This window comes from Coenobita brevimanus, chromosome 71, assembly GCF_032717465.1.
Source record: "Coenobita brevimanus isolate Jiangsu-jjx chromosome 71, ASM3271746v2, whole genome shotgun sequence".
Taxonomy (NCBI): domain Eukaryota; kingdom Metazoa; phylum Arthropoda; class Malacostraca; order Decapoda; family Coenobitidae; genus Coenobita; species Coenobita brevimanus.
In genome coordinates this window covers 32,194,136-32,219,654 of record NC_137024.1, presented here as the reverse complement: position 1 = coordinate 32,219,654, position 25,519 = coordinate 32,194,136, and the positions used below count along the sequence as shown (strand labels likewise).

The window sequence follows — 25,519 nt, the reverse complement described above, 5'->3', positions numbered from 1 at the left end:
CCATTCCAGCTATTGTGGAAAACCACCTCCGAGGAGATGGGAAGCTGCCTCACCCCACTGTTAAAATCGCTACCAAACGAGCTTCCAAGGAAGAGGGACACAGGAACCACACACACACACACACACACACACACACACACACACACACACACACACACACTCCACCACTAGCCGCCCCTCTCGCACCGAGCCACAGCCCACCTGTTGTCGCAACCACAGCCCCAAGTACTGCAACTGGGGAGAGCTCTTCAGTCCAGTTCTGGCTTGATGTGGGACTGTGGAGAAGGCTTGATACTTCCCCGACTCCAGTTTGGCCCAACATGAACCACAGACGTTGGCTCGATGCGATGTCCCAAGGAAGTTGGCCTGACGTGACTCTGTGCATTCCCCAACTGAACTGGCCCAACTCAGTTTAGCTCCGAAGAAGCCATGACATCCCCCCTCCCCATTTGAACTGGCTAGGCACGGCTCAGCTCCGAAGAAGCCACGGAGTATCCCTATCCTGGGCCAGCCACTGCAAGACATATTGAACCCCGAAGTGACCCATCTCCCTGTGCAATGGTGGGCGTCGCCACGGCCTTGCTCAGGGCAGGGGCTGCAGGTGAGGGAAGCTCGGTGGGTATTTCCTCCCCAGCGAGCTCGGTGGGCGTCGTTGCGGTCCTGCTGGGGGGGGGGTTGCAGGTGGGGGAAGCACAGTGGGTGTTCCCTCCCCAACGAGCATGGTGGGCATCGTCGTGGTCCTGCTGCGGTGGGGGCTGCAGGACACGGTGGGTGTTCTCTCCTCGACGAGCATGGTGGGCGTCGTTGCACTCCTACAGGAGGCAGTAGGTGAAGAGAGCACAGTAGGCGTCCCTTCCTCGACGAGCACGGTGGGTGTCATTGAGGTTCTACTTGGGGAGTCTGCCGGCACACAGATCCTACCCCGATTCTGTTGAGCGCGAGTCCAGGTGGAGGGCAATGTGGCAGGGTGGCGTACCTCTAGTCAATTCCGTTGAGGGGAAGAGGGGCGTGTGGTGGTTGGGGACATATGTCTGTCTTGTCCTAATTTCTCGTTCTCTTCTGGCGCGTCTATATGGTCTCCCTTTGGTCATACCCATTTCGTATTTCACTTTACACTGCACATACCGTGCACCACACAAACTCCACACTTTGCACTGCACATAGCCTACCGTGCACCACAACCTCCACACATCGCACTGCACATACTCTACACCTCAAAACCTCCACACTTTGCACCGCACATACTGTGCACCACACAAGCTCCACACTTTGCACTACACATACTGCACCACACAACATCCACACTGCACTGCACATACTGTGCGCCACACAACCTCCACACTTTGCACACGACACCATGGCATCGAGGCTGGCATGACTTTTTCACCCTTAAAACCACCACGCCAAGCTTCGAAAAAGGGCCAACGTGCCTCATCCAGTGGCAAGACCTCCAAGGGACGCTGTGAGACTTGAGACATGCCTTGCCCAATTGCCTTGTTTCCCTCCTTGGCACACAGCACCAAGGTTTGGCTTGGGTGGCAGGTGCATAAAGTGCTTGAGGCGTCCCTGTGACACCCCCAGTTCACTCCTAACCCCGACGACGTGCGAGCTTCTTGCCTGCAGCCGGGTCCCACACCCACGGACCACGGCTGCTGGGGCAGGATCACACATGCACACACCATGTGCTGTCATTAATGCACCCGTAACTACCTATGTCTCACAAACTACTGTGATTGTGTATATCCTCCCCTCTCTCAGTAATCGTAGTCATGTGTACCTTGCTCCAGCACAAGTATTTAGTAATTTTTCCCTGCTAATGTGTGATACTGAGATTGTGATTATCAATACACTCCTCTCTCTCCCCAACTGAGTTTACTATCATTTCCACTGTGAGTATCTGTTATGCTACGTGTTCAAAGGTCAACGTCTATTCCTCTGAACACGAGCTACTGAACTGGGCCCCTTCGAGACCGGGTCTAGAGCATGCAACTAGAGGAACAGGGCATCAAATCTCGGGTCAACCAACCTTACATGTATATTACCTTAGTTACATCTCAAGACTGAAAACAATTTGTAATGCTAGGTGTTTTTGAGGTCGGCTTCCCGTCCCCAAACGCCTAGTGTGTAGTTGGGTTCTCTTTCTAGACTGGAGCTTAGACAAATAAGAGAGAGGGAGGACACAAACACTCGAGGCAACACCCTAACTTGTGTATTACTAAATTCTACAGTGGAACGGGTAGATGTCACGAATACAGATACGCTGGACAATTTTAATTCTTAGGCCTAGATAAGGGTTGTTAATATCATGCAGGATAGGCTACTGCTCAGGTCAAGGTCTGGTCAGGTGGAAAGCACTTAGGGCAGAGGGGTTATGCACTGTTATTACAGGAAATCCAAGTTTTCTATATTGGTGGAACTGGTGGTACTATCTCACTGTGGGTAATTATTACTTTAACGCTTGGCCTGCGTATGATCTTAGCGTGGGGTGGCGTAAATTTTTGGTAGCATCTTCACTGTGATAGACCCGTATTTCACTGCCTTACCGTGTTCACTATTTCACTGTTACCTTACTTATTCCACCACTTTTTTATATTGTCATTGATGCTTTTCTCACTGACTTCCTTTATACTGTTGTTTCACTGTTCTACCTTTACTTCACTATGTCACGGACACTGGGCTTTCATTGTCACTCCTTTCGGGTCTGGGCGTTGTGGCAGTCGGGTACAAGGGTGGCGGAGGTGACTCAGCCTCACTACTGACGGGGCTGGGTTCTCTGGGGGCCTCTGTGCTCAGGGGCCACAGGATTGCGAGTGGCGAAGGGTCTCGCACTTTTGGGGCTTGGAGTGGGAGTCTGGCCCTCGGGGCTGGGGCCAAATAACTGCCTGAAGTTCTCGCTCAGGCGCCTGACAGAGGACGAAGATCTCTGGGGTCTGAGTGTAGGGAGGTCCCGTCTGGGGGTCCTGGGGGTGGTCTGGAGGTCCCAAGGGCTGCGGTCCCTGGTGTCCGGAGATGAAGTCAGGAGCGGGCTGCGGTGTCGGCCTACGACAGGGTCCGTCAGGCAGGTCCTCTCAGGATCCGGCTGCAGGGAGAAGAGCCCAGTGGTAGTCACGGGGCCTCTCCAGTATTCCTCCAGACTGGGAGCTCCCTCTGGTTCGTAGGTTGGTGAACAGGAGTCAGCACCTGACGGAGGAGTGGCTACCAGCCGTCTCCTGCCATACAGCCCGACTATTGGCCATGGCCTTCTGGGGGCGCGGCTACAGGACGTCGCTAAGGTCTGGCTACTGGCCGTGGCCTTCTGGGGGTGCGGCTACAGGATGTCGTTAAGGTCCAGCTACTGGCCATGGCCTGGGGGAGGGAGTGGCTACAGTCCGACTCAGGGGCACCTTTGGAGCGGCTACAGGCTACAGGCTGTCTCCTGACTGGAGCTGGAGTAACAGCTCCACCCCATGGTTGTTGGTGGTCGGCTCGCCTGGAAGGTAGTCTCGTACTGCTGCTATGGTGGCAGCGAGCGAGCTCCGGGTCATAGGGGCGCGCAGCCCTGGCGAACTTATGTCCTTGTTGCCCGGAGTCTTGGCCCGCTGTCTCTTCACCTCGGTAGACTCCTTCCGGGGGTGTTAGGTTGCCCTCCATGACGTTGCACTGCATTTTACCATTAATATTACACACTGAACAAGTAAGAGTCGTAAAAGGACAGGTGGACTCTGGTTCAGGCTGCTGTGGACTTGGGCTGCTCACAGGTGTCATTCGGGTGTGGGAGGAATCTCATCAGGTGTGCCCTCCTGCAGGAGGCACAGGACCACTGCCAAGGGCTGGGGCATCCGGAGTGGGCTGCTGGGCGGTGTGGAGGGAGGCCCTTCCCTACTGGGGCCTCATTGGGGAAGGCGGCCCTCGGGACTGGGGCTGAACAGGGCGAGCAGGCACACTTGTCTGCGCCCGCTCCTGGAGGAAGACTGCCTGCTGATGGGGCTGGGGAGGTCATGCTCCAGAGTCCTGGGGGCACCCCTGGGTGACTGGGGGCTGTGGTCTTGCTCAGGTCGAGTCGCCATCTGGGGCTGCCTGCAGCATTCCTTACTCCTGGAGTCTGACAGTGAGGGGCATTGCCAGGGTGCTGGCTGCATGGCAGACTCCCAGACTCATCACGGGGCCTTGCCAGATCTCCTGCAGCTGCAACGCTGCCTGGGAACTGCCTCTGTGGGGAGAGACAGAAGGGTGTCCCACTCGGCCTCTGGGTGGGTGGTGAGGCATGCAAGGGATGTCCTCCGTGAGGGTAGTCACAAGGGCAGCAGACGAGGGATGTACAGTGGCCGATCCCTCCCTGGTGTGGACGGTGGCCGTTGCTGCAGTTGTACATGCCCCTGGGACAGCAGGTGAAGGGCGTACGGTGGCTGACCCTTTCCCAGCATGGAAGATGGCCATCGCCGCGGTTCTACATGCCTCTGGGACAGCAGATGAAGAATGGACGGTGGCTGATCCTTCCCCGGAGCAGACGGTGGCCATTGCGGCAATTCTGCCCTTCTTTGGGGTCACAGCAGGGAGACGTATGGTGGGCAATCTCCCCCCAGTGCGAACGGTGGCGATCAGTGCGGTGCTGTTCCCAGGAGTGGCTGTAGGTGAAGGGCGTACAGTGGCCGTCCCTTTCCCAGTGCGGACAATGGCCGTCACCGCAGTCCAGCAGGGGATAGCAGCTGAAGAGCGTGTGGTGGCCGACTCTTCCACGACGCGGACGGTGGCCATCATCGCGGTGCTGCCTGAGACTGTATCTCTACAAGTCCCACCCCGATCCTGGCAGATGCTGGCTCGGCTGGAGAGTAGTCTGCCGGGGCGGCGTTCCTGTGTTTGACTCCATTGAGGGGACGAGGGGCGCAAGGTAGTAGGGAACATAGGCCCGTCTTGAGTGGGCTCTTCACGCGCCCTGTGCGCCTCCCTGTAGTCTACCCCTGGGTTTGGTGTCGCGACACCCTGTCCGTGGCTCCTCCATTGGATGGATGTTACGCCACCCCTTCCGTAGTCTCTCGTTGGGGTGGGTATTTCAGTATCGAACGTATAAAGTAGCGAACTGCCTCATTTGCTAAAGCGCCACACAGGTAACTCACTACATACCTGACGCACTACACATTACCAATAAGTGCTCATAAATATCGCTCCACTCTGTCTAAGGCGGTTCCCAACCTGGGAGCCATGGCCCCCAAGGGGCCATGGGACATTGACTGGGGGCCCATGGGCCTTATTGGTAACATAAGATATTATAAGGTATTTGGTCTGGGTAAAGCCTGACAGAAATCAAGTATGAAATATACCTTACTGTGCTAGTTTAGCCATAAGTATATTGGGGTAATTACCGTTTTCTGCACAATATCAAATATTAAAAATATATAAATATACGATCTGAGTTATATAGGGGCCATGGAGCTTCTCATAATTTTCTCGGGGGGCCACAGGACCAAAAAGATTGGGAACCACTCTAAGCAGAAACGGGGCTAATGAACTGGAGTCATGGGCGCAACAACCTCTTCCAGAACATCATCACATATATGTGAATATATGTATGATTGTGAATAATAGTTGGATTGAGTGATATGAAAAGCAAAGCCGCAGTATATGAGCCTGACTGATAAAAGTAATGCTATAATAACTTACCTATGAAGTTAAAATATTGGCTGAATAATTTCTAATCGTCATAAGAAAATATATCGAGGAAAAAAAAAAAAAAGTTAGTTGGAACGAGAACCATCAGCTATGCTCTCTGGATCAGCTGTGTGTTGTTTAGCAAAATGGCCTTTCGCATTGGGAAGCCCGTATTATACAATCTGCCACGGATTGCTGAAGTACATGGGTTAGTTTTATGGTTATTTCACTAGATGGCATGTTTAAGATCAACTGCTGTGCGTCATGTAGAGTGGAATGACGGATTAAGTAATGAGTAAAATGTAGAGGGTCGTCATCTTAGTATCTAACAAGAATAATTGGTCAGTTCCCGTTTCGGACAGCCCAGGATTTTAATTGTTACAATATATTCTGCAGTGAGTCGATCGAATTTAACCACAGAACCTGTCGCAAATCAGCTGTTTCCAGCTTAGTCGTCCCTCCCCACTTCTCTGACGATAGTAGGGGACGATTACCAGTCACTCCGGCCTCCCACCCTAGTCACTCCGGCCTCCCACCAAAAAAACAATTACACATTCTTTGCAACTTAAAATTTTTATTACTTGCAAAAACGTTCAAACAATTACACATCTGCAAAACCAGCAGTGGGTCCAGTGTGAGGCGGGAGCAGAAGCAACTGCTGTGTGGTTAGCTCTTGTTGCTAACCTTCCAGCGGCAAGGGCGGGAGGCTCAATCCACGGAATAAATACAAAATATTGTAATACATAATATGGTTATAATACAATACATAAGAGAATTCTCATTTAACATAATCATGTTATTTGTTGTTTAAAATTCTCATTAACAATAGTCATTCTACTGTACCGGGTAATCGTTAAAATAATTACACATTTTTTGTGGTTTAAAATTTTCATTTAAAATGCTCATTCTATTAAAAATGTTAAAATTTTTATTTAAAATTCTGCAAATCAAAGTGGGTCCAGTGAGGCAGGAGCAGGCTTCAAGCAATTGTTGTGTGGTCAGCTCATGTTGCTCGTATCTCTGCCATAAGGTAAATATGCGACCTTGTTGTGATTTATAAGTCCGTCTCTGGTACCGGGCAAGTTTGCCGTCCTTCATTAGACGCACTTGCACATGAATGCGCGCGTGCGTAAGTAGTCAATAGATGTAGCACAGTTAAACAAACACACACACACACACACACGTGCGTACATAAGTAGGCAATAGACGTAGCACAGTTACACACACACACACACACACACATGCGCGTATGTAAGTAGGCAATAGATGTAGCACAGTTACACACACACACACACGAAGGAAGTAGGTAGGGGCAGTGAGTGATAACAAGTGAAGGTCAGTTTCTCTCTCTCTCTCTCTCAAACTTTCGAAATTAGAATGAGAAAATTTTAAACTTGAATATAAGTTTTGTAATGGACCCGTGAGCACCTAACCAGCTTAATTATTCGCTTGTTAGCATTTTTACAGTTTTTATACTTTGTTTTTATGCACTTGACAGAATTTTAGAATGATTTTTTTTTCCATTCAAAGTAAAGGAAAATAAAATAATTAGTTTATCTAAATTATGTTAAGCACAAAACTCACAATCACACTCATTTTCAGCATAAAAGAGGCATTATTCCAAGTACCTAGCTAACATTACAAAACACTACGTTGTTTAGTACGTTTGTGGTTAGGTGTGGCGGCATGGTGGCTGAGTGTGTCTCTTATCTCCCCTTCGCTCCTTATCGCAGACAGCATAGAGGGGGAACATGACTGTACCTGTGCTTTGTGGATGGGGACAATCGTTGCAATACCACTGCAGGTCAGCAAGCTCCCCACGGTTCATGCGGCGGTAGTCCCCTTGACTTTTGCCGCTATCACCACAAGTACTGTGCTGCCACCGAAGACAGGCATCACACTGTAACCTATCTACCACAAGACCTGCTGACATGTCGTAAAAATACCCCCACTAATACCAATACACCAGTCCTGTATGAGACAGCCCTAGCATGTATTCAATATGGACGGTGGGTGTTAGCGCCGAAGTGGTGACATGTAGAGGTGTACGGCATGTAGGAGGACTACTGGGCCTTGAGAGCAGGTTGAGAAGCCTATGCCCAGAGTCGAGCACATAAAAAAAAAAATAAATAAATAAAAAAAAAATAATGCCTGCTGGTGTGGCCTGACTTCACTGTTGCACACAACGCACGGGTATGCAGCCATGATAAAAATAAGATTTTATACACAGTATTGTTCTGAAGAAACTATCGTTCACATTCATTCAAACCAGAATCTTCAGCTGAACGGCAACGAATGGTGTCTCAAACCATAGCTATAGACAACATAAATTATGCTGCTTCGAAACCAAGTGTCAGATTCGCTCAACTAGCAGCTAGAATAATGACCATTGTAAAAGCCGACTAGGGTGGGAGGCCGGAGTGACTAGGGTGGGAGGCTGGAGTGACTAGGGTGGGGGGCCGGAGTGACTTGTAATGGTAGGGGACTGGTGGGGAATGGGGGTTTTGGGTGGGAGTGCAAGGCTTAAATGGTTAATTTCCGAAAGAAACGATGGTAGAAATAGATGGAATCGCAAGAAGAGCACCAGAAAAAAAATTAGATAATTCTTTACCAAAAGGATGTGGCAGTTCCACCTATATCATACCAAATAATGACAAAGTAATTAATTTTGGTACATAAGCAACGCAGTTAACTGTTGAATTGTGAATGCAAGAAGTGATTGGAAAAAGACAAAATATATCTTTTTTGGGGTTGTTAAGGAAGCGGCCAGGTTGCCCCATCCTGGCATGTGCAGTGTTAATTATTCAACACATAATGCATAGTTTAATAGTGCCCTATAGCCATTTTCTATTTTTCTCACTATATTCTGCCAAGTATGATGTTTAAGTGGAGCCTTGCTCATTTATATCTTTGTTTACCCAGTTTATTGGTAGATTCATTTCTGCCACGGCCATTCACTCATAGGAGAGTCCGTTAGAGGGGAAGGGCATCAACTTGTGTGCGTGTGTGGGGGGGGGGGAGTTCGTTGCTCAGGACAGCACAGTGTTTCTTGACAGTACTGCATGTGTGCAAATGGACATGAGTGAAAGTGAATGGTTCCTGGTGAAGTGGGTTTGAGCCAGGTTTGTTTCATATCGCCCTATTTCATTTTTTTGTAATTGGGAAGAAATTTGGTACCATAAAGTGGGGTGAATTCGGATTGGGGATGACTTTGGACATTTCAGGAAAAAATGTAAACCAATTAAAATACAGAAAAATGAAAATCTGGTTGTGAAAAAAATATGAGTACTGTATTATTAAAGAGGAATGTTGTAGGAGTAACTTAGATAAAATAATGATGTAATTCCATTTACACAATTTGTGTAAATATTCAATGAATATGTCATAAAAAAAGGCATGCTTTTTTTGTATCGGTCAAACTTTTACTGAGCGGGAAGGTGTGAAGACGTGACCATCACCAGAATGTCGCAAAAACATTGTGATACCATACATATGGTTACTTTGGGCTCAGTGTCCGTAGTTCAAGGTCCACAGGCTTAACAGCAAATTTTCTTCTTTTTTTTAGATTTAATGGGGTTACTTCGGACACGATCTGGGGTTACTTCAGACACGTGGTGAATTTGGACAGGGAGAGGAAAAAAATATAGCTTCCAACCTGTGTGCGTGAATGCGCAGACATATGGATGCACACAGACAGTATTTCTTCCTAACTATACATAGCAAGCATCCTTTCAGTCATGACAGCATCTGTCACTTGCTCCCTTCTTAAGAAACCGTAACTGTGTAAGGCAACAGATGTTGACATGACTTGGGGGATGCTTGCTGTGCATTACTAGGTGAAATTACTGAATATTAAAGTTGTCTTTCTTTTACAGGAGGCCGAATGCCTAGGAAATACGTCCCAAAAGTGCAAAGTGAAAAGAGGAACTCTACTAGCAAAGTAGATAAAGACGGTAGACCGCATAAAAAAAGCCAAAGATGACATTGAAAAAAAACACCTGAGTGTGCGTAAGGCTGCTACGAAATGGAACTTAAGTAAAAGTACCTTATATGACTATCTAAAGGGAAAGCACACCAAAGCAGCTGGTGGACAGACTATGTTGTCAGCAGTAGAAGAGAAATACCTTTGTGACAGAATGACTACATTGAGCATTTTCTCAAACATGTCAATGGAACACGTAACGTGTTTATAAACCCTACCACAGATGATTACAGTGATGTAGACAAGGATGACATTGTTAAAATATTGCCAGAGCCAAAAAATGCTGTATGATATTCAATGTGGATGTCAATAGCTGGCCTGTGTGTGAGAGAGAGAGAATTATTGGGTAATGAGGCTCAACATGATCAGTAAGTGTAGATTAATAGGTGTAGAAGACGGGGATGAATAAGAAAAGTAATAATCATGTGATACAAATATCTGTATAATTTATGGGCCTTAATTTTGCATATCATTACTATAGCAAAATGGCTCAATGAACCATAAATTACTCAGGCTGTAATGTATTAAGTCTGGTGCTACTTGTGATACTTATATTTACCTAATTAAGATTTATTTGCTTTATCTCGAGAATATTACTTTTATTTTTATAAGAAGTTGTGTCACAAGTGTGCCGTACATTTTCAAGGCGTCCATCCATCCATCATCCAATCCTACATTGCGCATGAGGAGCGTAGGAGCCCGGGGCTAGGCAGTTGGTCCCGACATTTAAGATGAGAGTGACCAGCCTCACTCATCCCTGAGTGGCATTACATGAGCAATCAACCCCAACCACCCCTTGGATACGAACCTTCACCGGGTCAATCCGATTGGAGCGCAATAATTACCCACTAAACCACCAGGCGCCAAAATTTGGCTGTATGGTTACCACCCAGCTAGTAAATGGTTTCCTGGTGCACAGGAAACCATTTGGCTTGTCACTAAGTGTAGAGTCACCCACAGGCTGAAGGAAGTGGAAAGAATGAAGGGAAGAACGACAGAAGAGGGAGTGTAAAGTCACCCGTAGGCAGAAGGACAAGGAAAGAATGAAGGAAAGAAAGACCATTACATGTATTTCACAAAGAAAATCATATATTTTTTTAAGTTAGAAAAGTTCCTGCACGTTCTGTGGACCAGAATTCAATTGTGATAAACATTTACATGGCTTTATGTCAAACACACATATGTGTATGTGTTCACTGTGAGAAAAGGAGTGCAAAATAAATTATAATCTTTATTTAGTCCTGTAAGGGTTACAAAAATATGTTTTTCACAGTTTCTTTTTTTTAAAAACCTCCGTCAGTGTCCGAAGGCACCTCAGCAGTTTTCGAAGCCATCGCCAAATACACGCGCTCACATTTAAAGGACAAAAGCATTGGCTGTCTGAAGTCACCCCATCCCAGTCCGAAGTCACCCCACATCAATTATGACCGGACAGCATTATAAATATTTTTTAAAAATACAAGCAGAGACCTGAATTTTTTTCACCTGTCTCACCATAAAGCTACGTTCTTAAGCCTTACATTCATGCAAGAAATAATCTTGTTAAAGCTTAACATGCTGAGTTACGACTTAGATTAGGTAAAAATCGTCCAAAGTCACCCCACTTTACGGTATTAGTCTTTTATTGAAATAAGAACTGGATGTATTGAGAGCAAGGAGACTAGTGAAGAGGAAAAAGGAGGTGAATGATGATCTAGGAAGAAAGTGAATGCAAATTACTCTGAATTAGGAAGTTATTCTGGAAAGAGGTGTGGAAATGTAGAAGTGACAGTAGAAAGAAATGTGAGAGTGTGAAGGATGTAAATGGTAGAGATTTAACCCATGGGAAAATAAGGACCAGATGGAAAGAATATATTGAAAGCCTAATGAATGGAAGTAGAGAAAGAGGAGCCACTGTAAACATGAGTTTTGTGGGTGTGCAGAGAAGGAATGCAGTCATAGGAAACGTGACACTCGCACAGGTGAAGAACACTGTCATACAGCTCAAAAATGGCAAAGCTGCTCAGGTTGATGAGGTGTATGCAGAGATGAGTAAGTGGAGTCGAGACAGCAGAATGAAGTGCTTGTTGGAGATATGTAAGAAGGCATGGATGAGTGCAATTGTGCCAGCAGAGTGGAAAAAGGCTGTGATTGTATCCCTGTACAAAAATAAAAGTGAGCGAAGTGAGTGCAAGAATTATCATGACATAAGTTTATTGTGGTAGGTGGGGGTGCTCATCATCCACCCACTTAGTGTAGTGTTGCTCTGTTTTATAGGTTAACTCTACATTGAGTGGCAAGCCAAATGTTTTCCTGTAAACCAGGAAAGCATTTACAATGGTGGGTGGTAACCTCATAACCAACCAACACCTGTTCCCTGTGTGATAACAAGTGGGTTGGCGGAGGGTTAGTGCCCCTCCCTGGAAAAGAACTAACTAAAAATACGAACAAGAAACCTCAGACCAGGACTGACCAAAAGGTGATGACTAAGGACCGTACAAAGGACATGGTACGAATATCTACGTGGAATGTAAGGGGTGCAAATGATGAGGTGAAAGAGAGATTGTCCAGGTGCTTGAGGGTGCGAAAGTGGATGTATGTGGATTAACTGAAACTAAATGGGGAAGTGAGAGTGTGAGAGAATGGGAGTATGGATGGGGAATATGAGCGGGAGTAGGTGAGAATGAGAGGGCAAAAGAAAGAGTGTGTATTGTTGTGAGTAACAGATGGAAGGAGAATATAAGAGAGTATGGATCAGTTGGCTCAAGGATTGTATGGGTAAGATTGAAAGGTGGACTACAAATGTGGGTGATTGTTTGTGTGTATGCATCAACGCAAGATCATTAAAGCACAGTGAGAGAAGAGTTCTGGACAAATGTGGAAGTGTGCATGGAAAATTTTGAAAGGAATGAGAAGGTGTTTTTGATTGGAGATATGAATGGAAAAGTAGGGAATGTGAAGGTGGATGGTGTAGTTGGTGAGTGGGATGTGCCTGCAGGGATGGATGAGAATGGCAGTGTTTTAGTGGACATATATGCAGGGAGGGGATTGGTGATAGCCAATACCCTCTTCAGGCACAAAATGATCCACAGGTATACATGGCAAGTGATGAGAAGGATGTATGGTGAACTGATGAACGGAAGGCAGTGATTGATTATGTGTGTGGATGACAGGATGAGAAGGTTTATAATGGATGCAAGAGTATATAGAGGTTGGGGGAGTGGACTCTCCGACCACTGCTTGTTGGTGGTCAGAATCAGTGTCAAACGAAATGGAGAAATAGAAGAAGGGAAGGACATGAGGAAGTAGCACATACAAGGAGGATGGAAAGGTTACAAGAGGATGAAAAAAAGGCAGAATATAAGAGGGAAGTGGAGGAGCGATTGGGGAAATATGGATTGGAGCAGATGGGGGGCGTGGAAGGTGTGTGAAAGATATTCACAGAAGAAATCTGTGCAGCATGTGAGATGGTGTATGGGGTGAAGAGAAAATGAAAGGGGGTGCAGGGAACAGCATGGTGGAATGAAGAGGTGAGAGAGGCTGTGGCACAAAAGAAGAAAGCATATAATGAGTGGATGAGAAACAGGGGCGTGGAAGAAGTTGAGAGACGGAAGAGAGAGTTGTGTGTAGAGAGGAAGAGAGAGGTGAAAAGATTAGTGAGAGAGAGTAAGAAGAGAGTGGATGAGGAATTTGGAAGGAACTTGAGTGTAAAGTGGAGGGAATGTAAGAAATTGTTCTGGAAAGAGATAAAGAGAGTTAGACAGGGTGCCAAAGAAGTTAGTAGGGGAGTGAAAGATAAAAATGGTATAGATTCCTAATGGAGAAGGGAGAAAACGTGAGTAGATGGAGAGAACACTTTAACGAATTGTTGAACACAAAGAATGAAAGTAATGCGAGTAAAAGTGGCTGGGAGATGAAAGAATGAAGAAATCAGTGGGATGGAAGTTGTGGAAGTGATGAAGAAAGTTAAAATGAGGAAAGCCCCAGGAATTGATGGAGTGTGTGGTGAAATGGTGAAGCATGGGGGAGAGATAGTAGTAGAGTGGATGTGGAAGATGTGCAGATTGTTTTGGGAGGAAGGTAGAGTCCCGGATGATTGGAAGTCTGGTATAATTATTCCTCTGTACAAAGGAAAAAGGGAAAAAGAAGTACCGGTATGTGGTAATCATAGAGGCATTTGTCTTCTTAGCGTAATAGGATGTGTATACAGTAGGATACTTATTGACAAAGTTAGGGATATAACAGAGGAATTACTTGGAGAAGAACAGGGAGATTTTAGGAAGGGAAGAGGTTGTGTAGATCAGATATTCATTCTTAGATATTTACTGGAAAAGTTTGTAGAGAAAGGAAAGAAGTTGTATGCAGCCTTCATGGATTTGGAGAAAGCCTATGACAGGGTGGATAGACAAAGATTGTGGAAAGTATTAAGAATGTATGGAGTAGATGTGAAGTTGTTGAATGCCTTGAAGAGTATGTATGAGAGTGCTAAGGCTGCAGTGCGTGTGGATAGTGAACTGAGTGAATTTTTCTTTTTGAAGGTTGGGCTGAAACAGGGATGTGTCATGTCGCTATGTTGTTAAATCTGTATTTGAATGGGATTATAAAAGAGATATGAGGTAGGGCAGTGGATGTTGGAATGGTCCTAATGAGAGAGGGCAGTGTTTGGAAACTCTCTGTACTGTTGTTTGCAGATGATACTGTGTTGTTAAGTGAAGACGAAGGGGAGCTGCAAGTCTTGGTGGATGAGTTTGGAAGAGTATGTAAGAAATGGAATCTAAAGGTGAATGTAGGGAAGAGTAAAGTTATGGTCTTCGAGAGAGGTGAAGTCAGTGAATGTACAGTGAGGTTGGATGAGGAGGAAATGGAAAATGTGGGTGTGTTCAAGTACTTGGGGAGTGTGATGAGTAAGGATGGAAGTTTGGATGGTGAAGTGCTTGAAAGGGTACAGCAAGGTAGAAAGGTTGCTGGTTCCTTGAAAACAGTGATAAGAAACGGGGAAGTGAGCATGGAAGTGAAAAAATTACTGCATAATGGTATTGTGATACCAACTCTAACATATGGAAGTGAAGCTTGGATGTTGTTGGAGGGACACAAGTCAAGAGTGAGAGCTTTGGAAATGAGTTATTTGAGAGGAGCATGTGGAGTCACTGTCACGGGGGTTTTTATAGTAAATTCAGTATTAAAGGATAATTCTCAATAATACTGAAGAGCAGGGACAATGATTGTCTTGCTAAATCAAGCAATGATTACTTTATGCAGCCGTGGTTCAGTGGGTTAGAGCGCTCCGCTCTGACCGAAGGGTCGTAGGATCGAATCCACCCAAGGGTCATTGGTAGACATCAGGAAGGGCATCTGGTCATAAAATGCTACACGCTCCAATCCAAAGTCCTCTACTCAGGGGCAACGCCTTAGCCCTTTGGGGATACCAGGCGTTAAAAAAAAAAAAAAAAAAAAAAAAAAAAAAAAAATGCCGGCTTGCTTCGCCGATTTTCTCAGAACGAGAATTTATAAACTTTATCAACAGTACACAGCAGAGACTAATTATGCACAATTGCTGTTTATTAGCACTGTTAGCCTCTGGAGAAAGTGACTTCACCCCTGACAATAAATAACTAATATTATTAATGATATTAGGTTCTTGCTGATGCGTTAACTCCTAGAAGACACAACGGATTTTAAGCTTAATACAACAAGACTGGCCTAAGTACCAGTTATGAATAGCAAAGCATTTATGCAAGCTAGGAGCTGTAAGGGAAATAAGCTTAATTATGGAGAAATGAAACACAAGTTTACATTACATTAAGCTCAAAGAAAAAGAAGTTAAATTTATTGATTACAAAGGAATAAATTTAACGTTACATTTCAAAGTGAATTCAAAATAATGAGATCGCACTCACTCGCTCACTCAGAAGCTAACCTCTTAAACCTAGGAAAATACAAAAAGGAAATACTGGTCAATGTAGCGTATCACCAAGAAAGGGTGGGAGCCTGGAGAACTGTAGTCTAGTGGAGTCTGGGTGCTAGAAGACCTCTCTCACTCTCACTACTGGAGCACAGAACCACACTCTGTCGCGACATATAAAGGACTGATTCTAATTTGATGTGTGGGGTAGGATGCCCAGGCCAGCCGGAAGGTGTGGCCAACGGTTGAGGCAAGCAGGGGCGAATAATATAGAAACAATAATATCGCTCAGTAGAGCACTTAATGACGTGCATTAGAACGGTCACTTTTGAAACAGTGACGAATGTTTTGAAAAAAGTATACCATCGAAATGGAGAGAGAAACGGTTAACTGAACGATACACAGTGAGTTTTCCACTAATAGTTTGTGGTTTCTCACAGAAGGAAAATGTCGCGAATTTGATTCGTGACATTACGCCCCTTCAAAATGAAATTTTTTCCTTATGGGAAAAAATTTATGGATATATATATATATGTACACATCCTAACTCAGTCACACAAGATTCACACTGTGGTGTGTGTGCTATCCTGCTACAGGAGAAAATCACTATCGCCAATGAGCGTAAAAACCTCGTACTATATTTATGTTAATAGAGGCAAGCTTGAGGGAAAAAACTCCGTGACGACAGTGAAAATCCTGTGCTCAGGTCAAACTGAGTGAAAGTTCACTACATTTACAGTGACAACTAATTGTTGTGTAGCGTGGTGTATGTGGTACACGGTGTAGGTGTGACAGTTGTAGTGTAACTGTACCTACGTGTAAAATGATAGTAAATATTAATAATACAGCAACGACGAAGGCAGAGGAGAAGAGGCGGCAGCGTGCGGCAGACGATCAGCTGGCCCGCACAGCAAAACTGCTACACTCATCGCTGTACCTGCAAAATCAATTAAGGTGGAGCATCAAAAGTGTCAATGAGACAAAAATTCTTATTACATTACAATTACTCTCTGCCTAGCAATCAGTACATGCTACGAAAGGTATGCTCTAGCTGAAAAATACGAGTGACAGCCTAAGCTTCGTACATTTGAGGTTGCCAATAATTTATTAGGTACATTATTCACCAGGAAACGTAGTCCCTGGACGCCGTTGATCTCGAGGACTCGTGTAGTTTACTGGTTAAACTTAGCTCTACACTTACGATTAGTGTCGGCAAGTTGAGAATCCTTATGCAAACTTGGGCTCGTGTGTCCTCAGACACAGCCTCGGACTGCACACGGGTTCTCAACCTCCCCCTTAACCTACAGTACTTATATTAATATCGGGGAGCTGAGAATCCCTGTGCAAACTCAGGCTCGTGTGTCCGCAGACACAGCCTCGGACTGCACACGGGTCCTCAAACTTTCCCCCTTTAGCCTAGAGTACACACGTATATACAATATCGGGGCAGCTGAGAATCCTTACGCAAACTCGGGCTCGACACAGCCTCGGACTGCCTCTGCAGGGTTCTCAAACTTTCCCCTCGTAAACTTCGGTACATATATATGTACAGGCCCTGGACATGATGTGTCCTGTGGGGCCAATGGGCGAGACGTCAGGTCTGCACCCACTTCACCATTACCCTGTCTCTCAACTGACTCAGAGATTGCGGGTGTGGTTTCAGTGGCGCAGGACGGACACGTCCCTGGTCAGTGGTACGCTGACATACATCGCAGGAACGTACGAGCCTAGTTATTTCCTGTCCCATTCCTGGCCAGGAAAAGTCAGCATGGATGCAGTCAGAGGTCTTCTTTTGACCCATGTGACCTCCCATCGCTGAACAATGACCTAATTCAAACACTGCTCGGCGATACTTTGCAGGAACGACAAACTGCAGTCGAACCTCACCCTGGGGTGTCTGTGACTCACGGTACAGCCGTCCTCGCTTATGAAGGAACGTGGCTCGTCCTCCCCGTGAATACTTAATCACTTTACCCTCCAGCTTCTTATGCACTGAGGCAAGTGTTGAGTCAGTCTGTTGCTCTTGGACAACATCTTGACTACGAATCAGATCTTGCGGCGTTGCAATGGTCAACGAAGTGACGCGATTTGGAGCCTTGGCCATGGCTCGTGTTACCGCAGCAGCCGAAGTCTGAGTAGCAACATCTACGGCGCAACTATTTTTGACCCCAGGTATGTTACCTATAATGAGGTCAAATAAAGGTTCTGGCATGACAACTACAGCTGTCAGGCCAGTGAAAAATGGAGACGCCACCTGGATACGTGCCTCAGGGAACAGTCTCACTGATCCATCAATAAGTCTAACTTGGATCTGTCGACCTGTATACTCATCAGGCCAAACTAAACTCTGCTTAAAAGAGCAATATGAGGAACCATTATCCTTCAGAACATTTACAGAAACACCTCCCACAAACCCTGGCTGAACAAGAAGGGCAGTGTTGCTGGTGGAAGGGTCTGAGGAGGTAGCAGCCAGTCATTCATGAGATTGCGGAACAACCGATGCAGCAAACATAGCGCCCTGAGAACTAGGTGTCTGAGGAGTCGTACTCACCATCTGAGGAGGTGGAGCATTGACCACCTGTGGAGGAGAGTTCATGGTCGGAGGGGGACTCGTGAACTGTTGGGAAGTACTTGTACTGGTCGAGATGGCACCACTGTGTGCTTGTCGTGGAATGAAGGCTGCGTTTGCCTCCTGCCTCCGATACACTGATTGACCTGACTGAGGGTTACGTGGCTTGTCCTTGTATTGCTGCTGCTGCTTGGGGAACTGCTGCTGCTTGGGGTGCTTGTTGTACCGCTTCCAATCAGGCTGCTGTGTATTTTGCTCCTGGTCCTTCTGCGGTTTGCTTGGACCTTGGCCATTACTCTGAGAACGGCCTTGGTGCTGGGATTCAGTCTGAGACGGCTTCCCAGACTTGGCAGTATCTTTTCTGCTGTTCCAGGTGTTTTGCTTACGAGTTTGGTACCCGTAAGCAGTGAAGAATGCATCAGCCTTTTCCACCATTTGGCTGGCATCTTTCACCTGGCAGATCTTAAGCTGTGCTATGAGCTCAGCAGGCCACGACCTCTCTAGCTGTGTACGCAGCATGAGGTCAATTATCCCCTCTAGCGTGTGAGGGGTCCCATCTTTTTCCATCCACTCACCTTAGTAAGCAGTGAGACGATCGAGGAACTGAACAGCTGTCTCCTTGTCTTGGAGACGAGCTCGCATGAACTGAACTTTGGCGTCGTCTACTGTGAGACCATATGCTGTAATGAGTGCAGCTTTCATCATCTCATACATGAGATTGTCTCCACGAATTCTGTGGAGAAAATCGAGGGCAGGGCCCTCAAATAAACTAAGAAATTGGAGCTGCTTAGCTGCCTCATCCAGTTGATACATGTCTGCCATGTCCTCAAAACGAGCTATGTATGGCTCGATTTGCTCGCCTTCCTTGTATGAAGGAAGCTTGATGCGTGGGGTCGCCAGGACATGTGTAGGAAGAGCGCTAGTGGAACTTGGACCAACTGCACCAGACGTGTCTGAAGCCAAGGAATCTCGCTTGAGTTTCAACATTTCAAATTCATGTTTTTTGCGTGCTTCTCATTCGGCACGTTCGTGTTCTTGTTCTCTCTCTCGTTCCTCACGCTGTTCTCGTTCGTGTTCTAAGTCAAGTTCGCACTGTTTTCGCTCGTGTTCGCGCTGTTCTCGCTCGTATTCGCGCTGAATCTTACACTCTTCACGGGCATCATTCTTGCGCTGCTGCTCCTGATTATGCTGTGAGAGTATGTACTCTTTAATTTCCTGGGGATCGGTAAGCCCCATGTCTTTGGCTTCCTGTAAAAATACGGTGGTAGCCATGACGCTAATTTACTAAGCAAGCCGAAACTGAGTACTGACTGCTGCTTCACAAACGAATGCTATTAACACAAGTAAAGAATACAGACACAAGCTAGTGGTGACCAGTCTTATCTAGTTAACTGGCAAAGAATAAAGCAAAAATGCAAATGACTGGGAAGACTCAATAATTAACGCAATGGGTACGGCGACTTCCCAGGAGCGAATAAAATCGTCTGCTGTTACCAAGAATAAAGTACTAAATAGAGTTAAGTACTCTATGGATTAATAAAGTAGAAATTCACTTGCTAAACTAACGGTAAACACCAGTAAGCTTGTGCCTATAACTTTAATGATAAATACCTAAATATGAACGAGTGAGTATTATCTCGTGAATAGCTTTAGAGCTAGGAGTTAATATCCTGGAATGAGGTCGCCAATTGTCACGGGGTTTTTATAAAATAAATGTAATATTAAAGGATAATTCTCCCTAATACTGAAGAGCAAGGACAATGATTGTCTTGCTAAATCAAGCAATGATTACTTTATGCCGGCTTGCTTCGTTGATTCTCTCATAACGAGAATTTATAAACTTTCTCAACAGTACACAGCAGAGACTAATTATGCACAATTGCTGTTTATTAGTACTGTTAGCCTCTGGAGAAAGTGACTTCACCCCTGACAATAAATAACTAATACTATTAATGATATCAGGTTCTTGCTGATACGTTAACTCCTAGAAGGCACAACGGATTTTAAGCTTAATACAACAAGACTGGCCTAAGTACCAGTTATGAATAGCAAAGCGTTTATGCAAGCTAGGAGCTATAAGGGAAATAAGCTTAATTATGGAGAAATGAAACACAAGTTTACATTACATTAAGCTCAAAGAAAAAAAACTGTTAAATTTATTGATTACAAAGGAATAAATTTAACATTACATTTCAAAGTGAATTCAAAATAAAGAGATCGCATTCACTTGCTCACTCAGAAGCTAACCTCTTAAACCTAGGAAAATATGAAAAGGAAATACTGGTCAATGTAGTGTATCACCAAGGAAGGGTGGGACCCTGGAGTACCGTAGTCTAGTGGAGTCTGGGTACTAGAAGACCTCTCTCACTCTCACTACTGGAGCACAGAACCACACTCCGTCGTGACATATAAAGGACTGATTCAAATTCGATGTGTGGGGTAGGATGCCCAGGCCAGCCGGAAGAAGGCGTGGCCAACGGTTGAGGCAAGCAGGGGCGAATAATATAGAAACAATAATATCGCTCAGTAGAGCACTTAATGACGTGCATTAGAACGGTCACTTTTGAAACAGTGACGAATGTTTTGAAAAAAGTATACCATCGAAATGGAGAGAGAAACGGTTAACTGAACGATACACAGTGAGTTTTTCACTAATAGTTCGTGGTTTCTCACAGAAGGAAAATGTCGCGAATTTGATTCGTGCCAGTCACCTGGAGAGACAGATTGACAAATGATGAAGTGAAGATCATTGTGGTGTGGATGTGGATGTGACAGGAAGCGTTACGAGAAACACATTGAGGTGGTTTGGCAGTGTGGTGAGGATGGAGAATGAGAGACTAATGAGGAGAGTGTATGTGAGGTGGAGGGGGGGAGAAGGAAGGGGAGGCCAAGGATGAGATGGAGGGATGGAGTGGAGAGGTATATAAGAGAGGGGTGTGTGAGGTGGGAGCATGGCAGTGAAATGGTGGGGGACAGGTCAACACTGGGGGGATTTGTTTGTGGCCATCCCTTACAGGATTAAGGTGTCTGGCAATAGATGGATACCGTAGTTAGTTAGACTCTCTGACTGGCTGTGTTGTTTACCATCGCTCTGACAGGTCTTACCAATGTATCCTGTGTCAGAGCAGTTGGAAACTTAGTGATTTAACCAAGCCTAATTCAGCCTATCTTAACTTGCATTTGATAGCCAACTTTCAAATTTAAAAAGCACGTTAAGAACATTAAATTTGGCCGGCATCTGGCAGATGTCAACGGAGTATTTACGCATTCTAGATCTTCATTTATAGCTCTCAGAGGTCAGTTTATAACAGTGCCCAGGAGGAGTGTTGATCCAGGGATAATGAAGAGTAACCTGTGAAAGACTCATTTTGGTAAATACTGTATTTGGATCTACTGTACCACTTTTCATTTTTTTTATTTTTTTTTTATTTTTTATTTTTTAGGCGGTTCATTTTTGGAGGCTTTCGAGAAGAAAAGCCATAGAGGTGGGTTTTCAGAAATATTGCCGTTAAAACAAAAGCTACCTGAAATACAGTACACTTAAAAAACAATAGAACAACTGAAATTAGCCTGAAAATATACAAATAACCTAACCTATCCCAATCCAACCCAACCTAACTGGGGGGCTTTGCAACCCCAGACCCCCCATTAAGGCAGCGTCACACTGGGACAGAAGTGGCTAACATGCAAGCCAGTTTTGTGGGCCACTAGCCAAACTGACCCACAGTGAGTGAGATTTCGCTTGTGAGGTGAAATGGATAACAATTTTTGCTCACAGTTTGTTGGTGGGATTAGAACTCAAATGAGCCTATATTAATTTTGTAACTGGTGAGAAAATATTCTGTTATTCACAGAATGAAACTAAAATTGTAAAGTAAATATAATTTAATTTTTGTGGTTTTTATTCATTTCTGTTTTTTTCTTGAGACATGAAATAAATATTCAGACACTCGGGTGACCAGCTGCAGAGGCTGTCTGTTTTGTTTCCAGACAACAGGTGGAAATCAGATTGTGACCAGTATTTGATATCGGTCCTGAGGCAAGGAAAACTCTATTGAGCTGCTTTGTGGCTCTGGAGTTGTTGAAGTATGGTACGTGAAGCGGTTGCAGAAACTGAGGAAAAGGGAGTAGGTACTCCGTGGTGGTTTGTTTACAAATGGCTACGAGGCACCAAGGCAGATGACACTGGTAGGCGTTTTGGCTTGCAAAAACACACGCGTGTGACAGCAACTCGACTTTGCTAGCTGTTTCGCCTCATGAACGCTGCTCTCATGTTAGCCACTTTTGTCCTAGTGTGATGCCGCCTCTACATTAACCTAACCTAACCTAACCTAATAAGGAATGGAGATTATGGTACTTAATTACTATGCGGTTGGTGGGAAACACAAGGCCACAGCTTTCGTAAAGTGGTAATGACATTTCCGTTCATCTGAGTGTGCGGAGCAGAACAAGTATCCAGCAAAGTAGTGTTCGTAATGGTACAGTATATTTTTTGCCACGTCGAAACTATTCACTCTTTGTGATTTGTTTGTATACTGATGATCACATAAACCCAGCATCATGATGGTAATAAAAAAAAATTATAAATCAATACAGTATATAAGTTTAAATGTCTTATGCTGAAGTAGTCACCCAGGTAACTACTGTACAAATTGGCTTGAAAATAATGTCCTGCACAGATGGATGGCTAATTTATTTACCTTGTAAGCTGAGCACGAAGTGTGTGGACACACGTGATGGTGATGGCGACCTTGACCCACTTGTTGCTGAGAGTGCAGCGTCACTAAGCTTGCTGCTAATTTCCTCCTCCTCCTCACTCACATCAACCTCGCCATCATTTTCAGGATTACAGTCATCTACTGACACATCAGATACTGCAGCATCATCATCTGATACATCTAAATAAGTATCCTCATGAGGAATAAACTCATCACTATCGGAATCTGCCAGAGATGCCATGTGAGAAAAATATCTTGTACACCCTCTCTCGTGGTCAAGTGCATGGTAACTGACTCTCTCAGGCAGGCCAAGGGGTGTAAATTTTGCCGTGTCAGCAGAAAATATAGTTTGATATCCGTAGTAGAAATTATAAATAAAATAATGATTGGTCTAAAAGAGGTTACATCACAGATGAGTGAGCAAGCCATTGGTGCCACCGCAACTCAGTCATGACTTATCTTATGATGTCAGAATTCGTCAGAACTTTGTCACAGTCTTTGTTGTCAAAACACAGAGCTGTTGCTAACACGAGGTCCTCAGAAACAGTCTTACCAGGCTACCCTGAGGCCCATAAACTGCCATTCATTAGAGGGTGTACCAGCATACCACGGTAGCGGTTCCGGTGTCTCACGGGTGTTTACAGGCGATGTACGTTGGTACATCAAAACACATTTTCGGTAAAGAAGGGGTTAATCTAAGTCAAAAAACGGTTTATAAATCAACCTAAACACACAATTTTAGTTTAAAATCTCATCAGAATTGATAAAAGAAATTAAAATCCATCGTTAGATGGGGTATGATGGTATTTCTACCCGCATCGTTAAGCCGGGGTATCACATCTAGAGGTATCGTATATCAAGGTATTACTGCAGTTCTTGATGTGCTGGTCTCTGTATGAGCTCAGGTCAGTGCTGGGCGAACGAGTGGTCATTCTGTCTCTGACATCCAGCTTTCCAGATGTAAACATGGTGCTACCAGCCAACTCTGGAACTGCATCATCTTCTTGGGGAAAGAAAAAAATCACAAATGCCCAGTAATTGTAATAAGTTTTCACATTACCCTGCCATTTTTTAGCTGATTTTGAATTTGTGGCTGTTTTTTTTTTTTTTTTTTTTTTTTTTTTAATACAAGGAAAAAGGAGCCAAAGACTAGAAGCGTGCAAGTTGTTCTCTCCAAGAAAATGTAAAAACAGGGTAATAGAGAGTCAAATTCAAGATCTGTTCATTTCAAGATGCCTGGACACACTGTGTTTAAAGGACGCGGGGCCATAGGAAGTAGGAAATGATCGTACAGACAGAGGAAGACAGTTCCAGAGTTGAGTTCTTCCAGGCTGGGAGTAATGGTCAACACTTGCAGTAGAGAGTTGAAAAAAAAAAAAAAGGGATGAGAGTTTGTTGCTACGAGTGGATGGATGCTACACACCTTCTGTGGTGGTTGAGGGATGCAAGCAAACAGTTCAAAGGAGTAGTGACTGTTGAAGTTGTGATTAAAAAAAAAAAAAAAAAAAGGATAAAAGATGCAATAGTGCTGGGAAGAGATAGAGGTTGAAGTAAGAGAAGGAGAGTTAATGAGACAAAAAAACTTTTACTCCATATTGTTGAGAAGAGCTGTGTGAGAGGAGCCTCCCCACACGAGAGTTGTACTCTACACGGGCATGTTGTAGTGCTCCATTAGCCTTGCGATGATCCAACCTTGCTCCATCTTCACGATTATCTCCATCTACCTCTCCAAACGATCCAATGCCTCTTAACAGTTGGTGAAGCCGCCATGGAGACAACAACCAGGACCATACACAAAGCCAGCAGGAGCTGTGGCAGCTGAGGCACCACCACACAAGCCACAAACCAAACCATCATGCACAACTTGGGTCGAGTACAGTAGTGAGAACTAGGGCACCAGGCAGTATGGGGCCATAAGTGAGGCAGTTGGGAAGGAGACACAGCACTGGAGGTTCGCACCACATGCACTCATAGAGTACAGTATTTTCAGGATCACAATAGATCTCTAGGACATGAGCACTGACGGGCTATGAGCTTTGCAACAACAACAAATATAGGATGCCACAGAGTTAGTCGCAGCACTAGAGTTTCATGACCACATGGTCAGAAGAGTGGAGTGCACAGACACATCTTTATTACACGAAATCCATGGGTGAGAACGAGAGTGCGACAGTATGCTCAGCATGCCGAGTGAGTGACCAATGCTGATTGGCTGGCACGTTTCAGGGTTTTCCTGGGTGCCAGTTGGCTACCGCTGAGCGTATGCCACACAGAAATGCTGGTAGCATTCCGTTTCGGTGCTGCATGTTGCATAATTTTGCCAGATGTTGCTCTAATAGAGCCAAGCCAGCAGCATTGGATATTGCATTGGGTCAGACATTACGATGGTGGATAATTGAGTTTACTGTATAAGAGAAACTGCTTTCATGTATTGAAAAAAAGGTCCATGACTTTTTTTGTCATATTATAAGCAATTCATCACATGCTGGTTCATCGTATAATAAGGTTCTGCTGCAGCTATACAGTATTTCGTGGGTGAACCAGCAACAGAGAAAAGGTTGCTTGAAATAAATTTATCGTACTACATTAGCCCTTGACTACTATACTCTTAGCCAGCCAACTTATTATGTTCATTCCTAACAGTCACCTCTGATTTACTAAGATCAGTTTCTTTGTGTTGATAAAGCAGCAGTCTTTGTTGCATATTGTATTCATATTTACTGGTATTTGTAAATTTTACACTT

The 25,519-nt window shown here is 45.0% G+C and overlaps 1 protein-coding gene across 1 annotated transcript in view; it reads left to right on the top strand.

The window, feature by feature from the left end:
- The first annotated feature begins 5,730 nt into the window (after nt 1-5,730).
- The window catches only part of ND-18 (NADH:ubiquinone oxidoreductase subunit 18), a 98,331-nt gene continuing 78,542 nt past the window's right edge, over nt 5,731-25,519 (top strand). Inside the window, exon 1 of the mRNA XM_080277773.1 lies at nt 5,731-5,833. Within this exon, the coding sequence (XP_080133899.1) occupies nt 5,772-5,833 (62 nt within the window). The 5' untranslated portion in view covers nt 5,731-5,771. The remainder of the gene's footprint in view (nt 5,834-25,519) is intronic.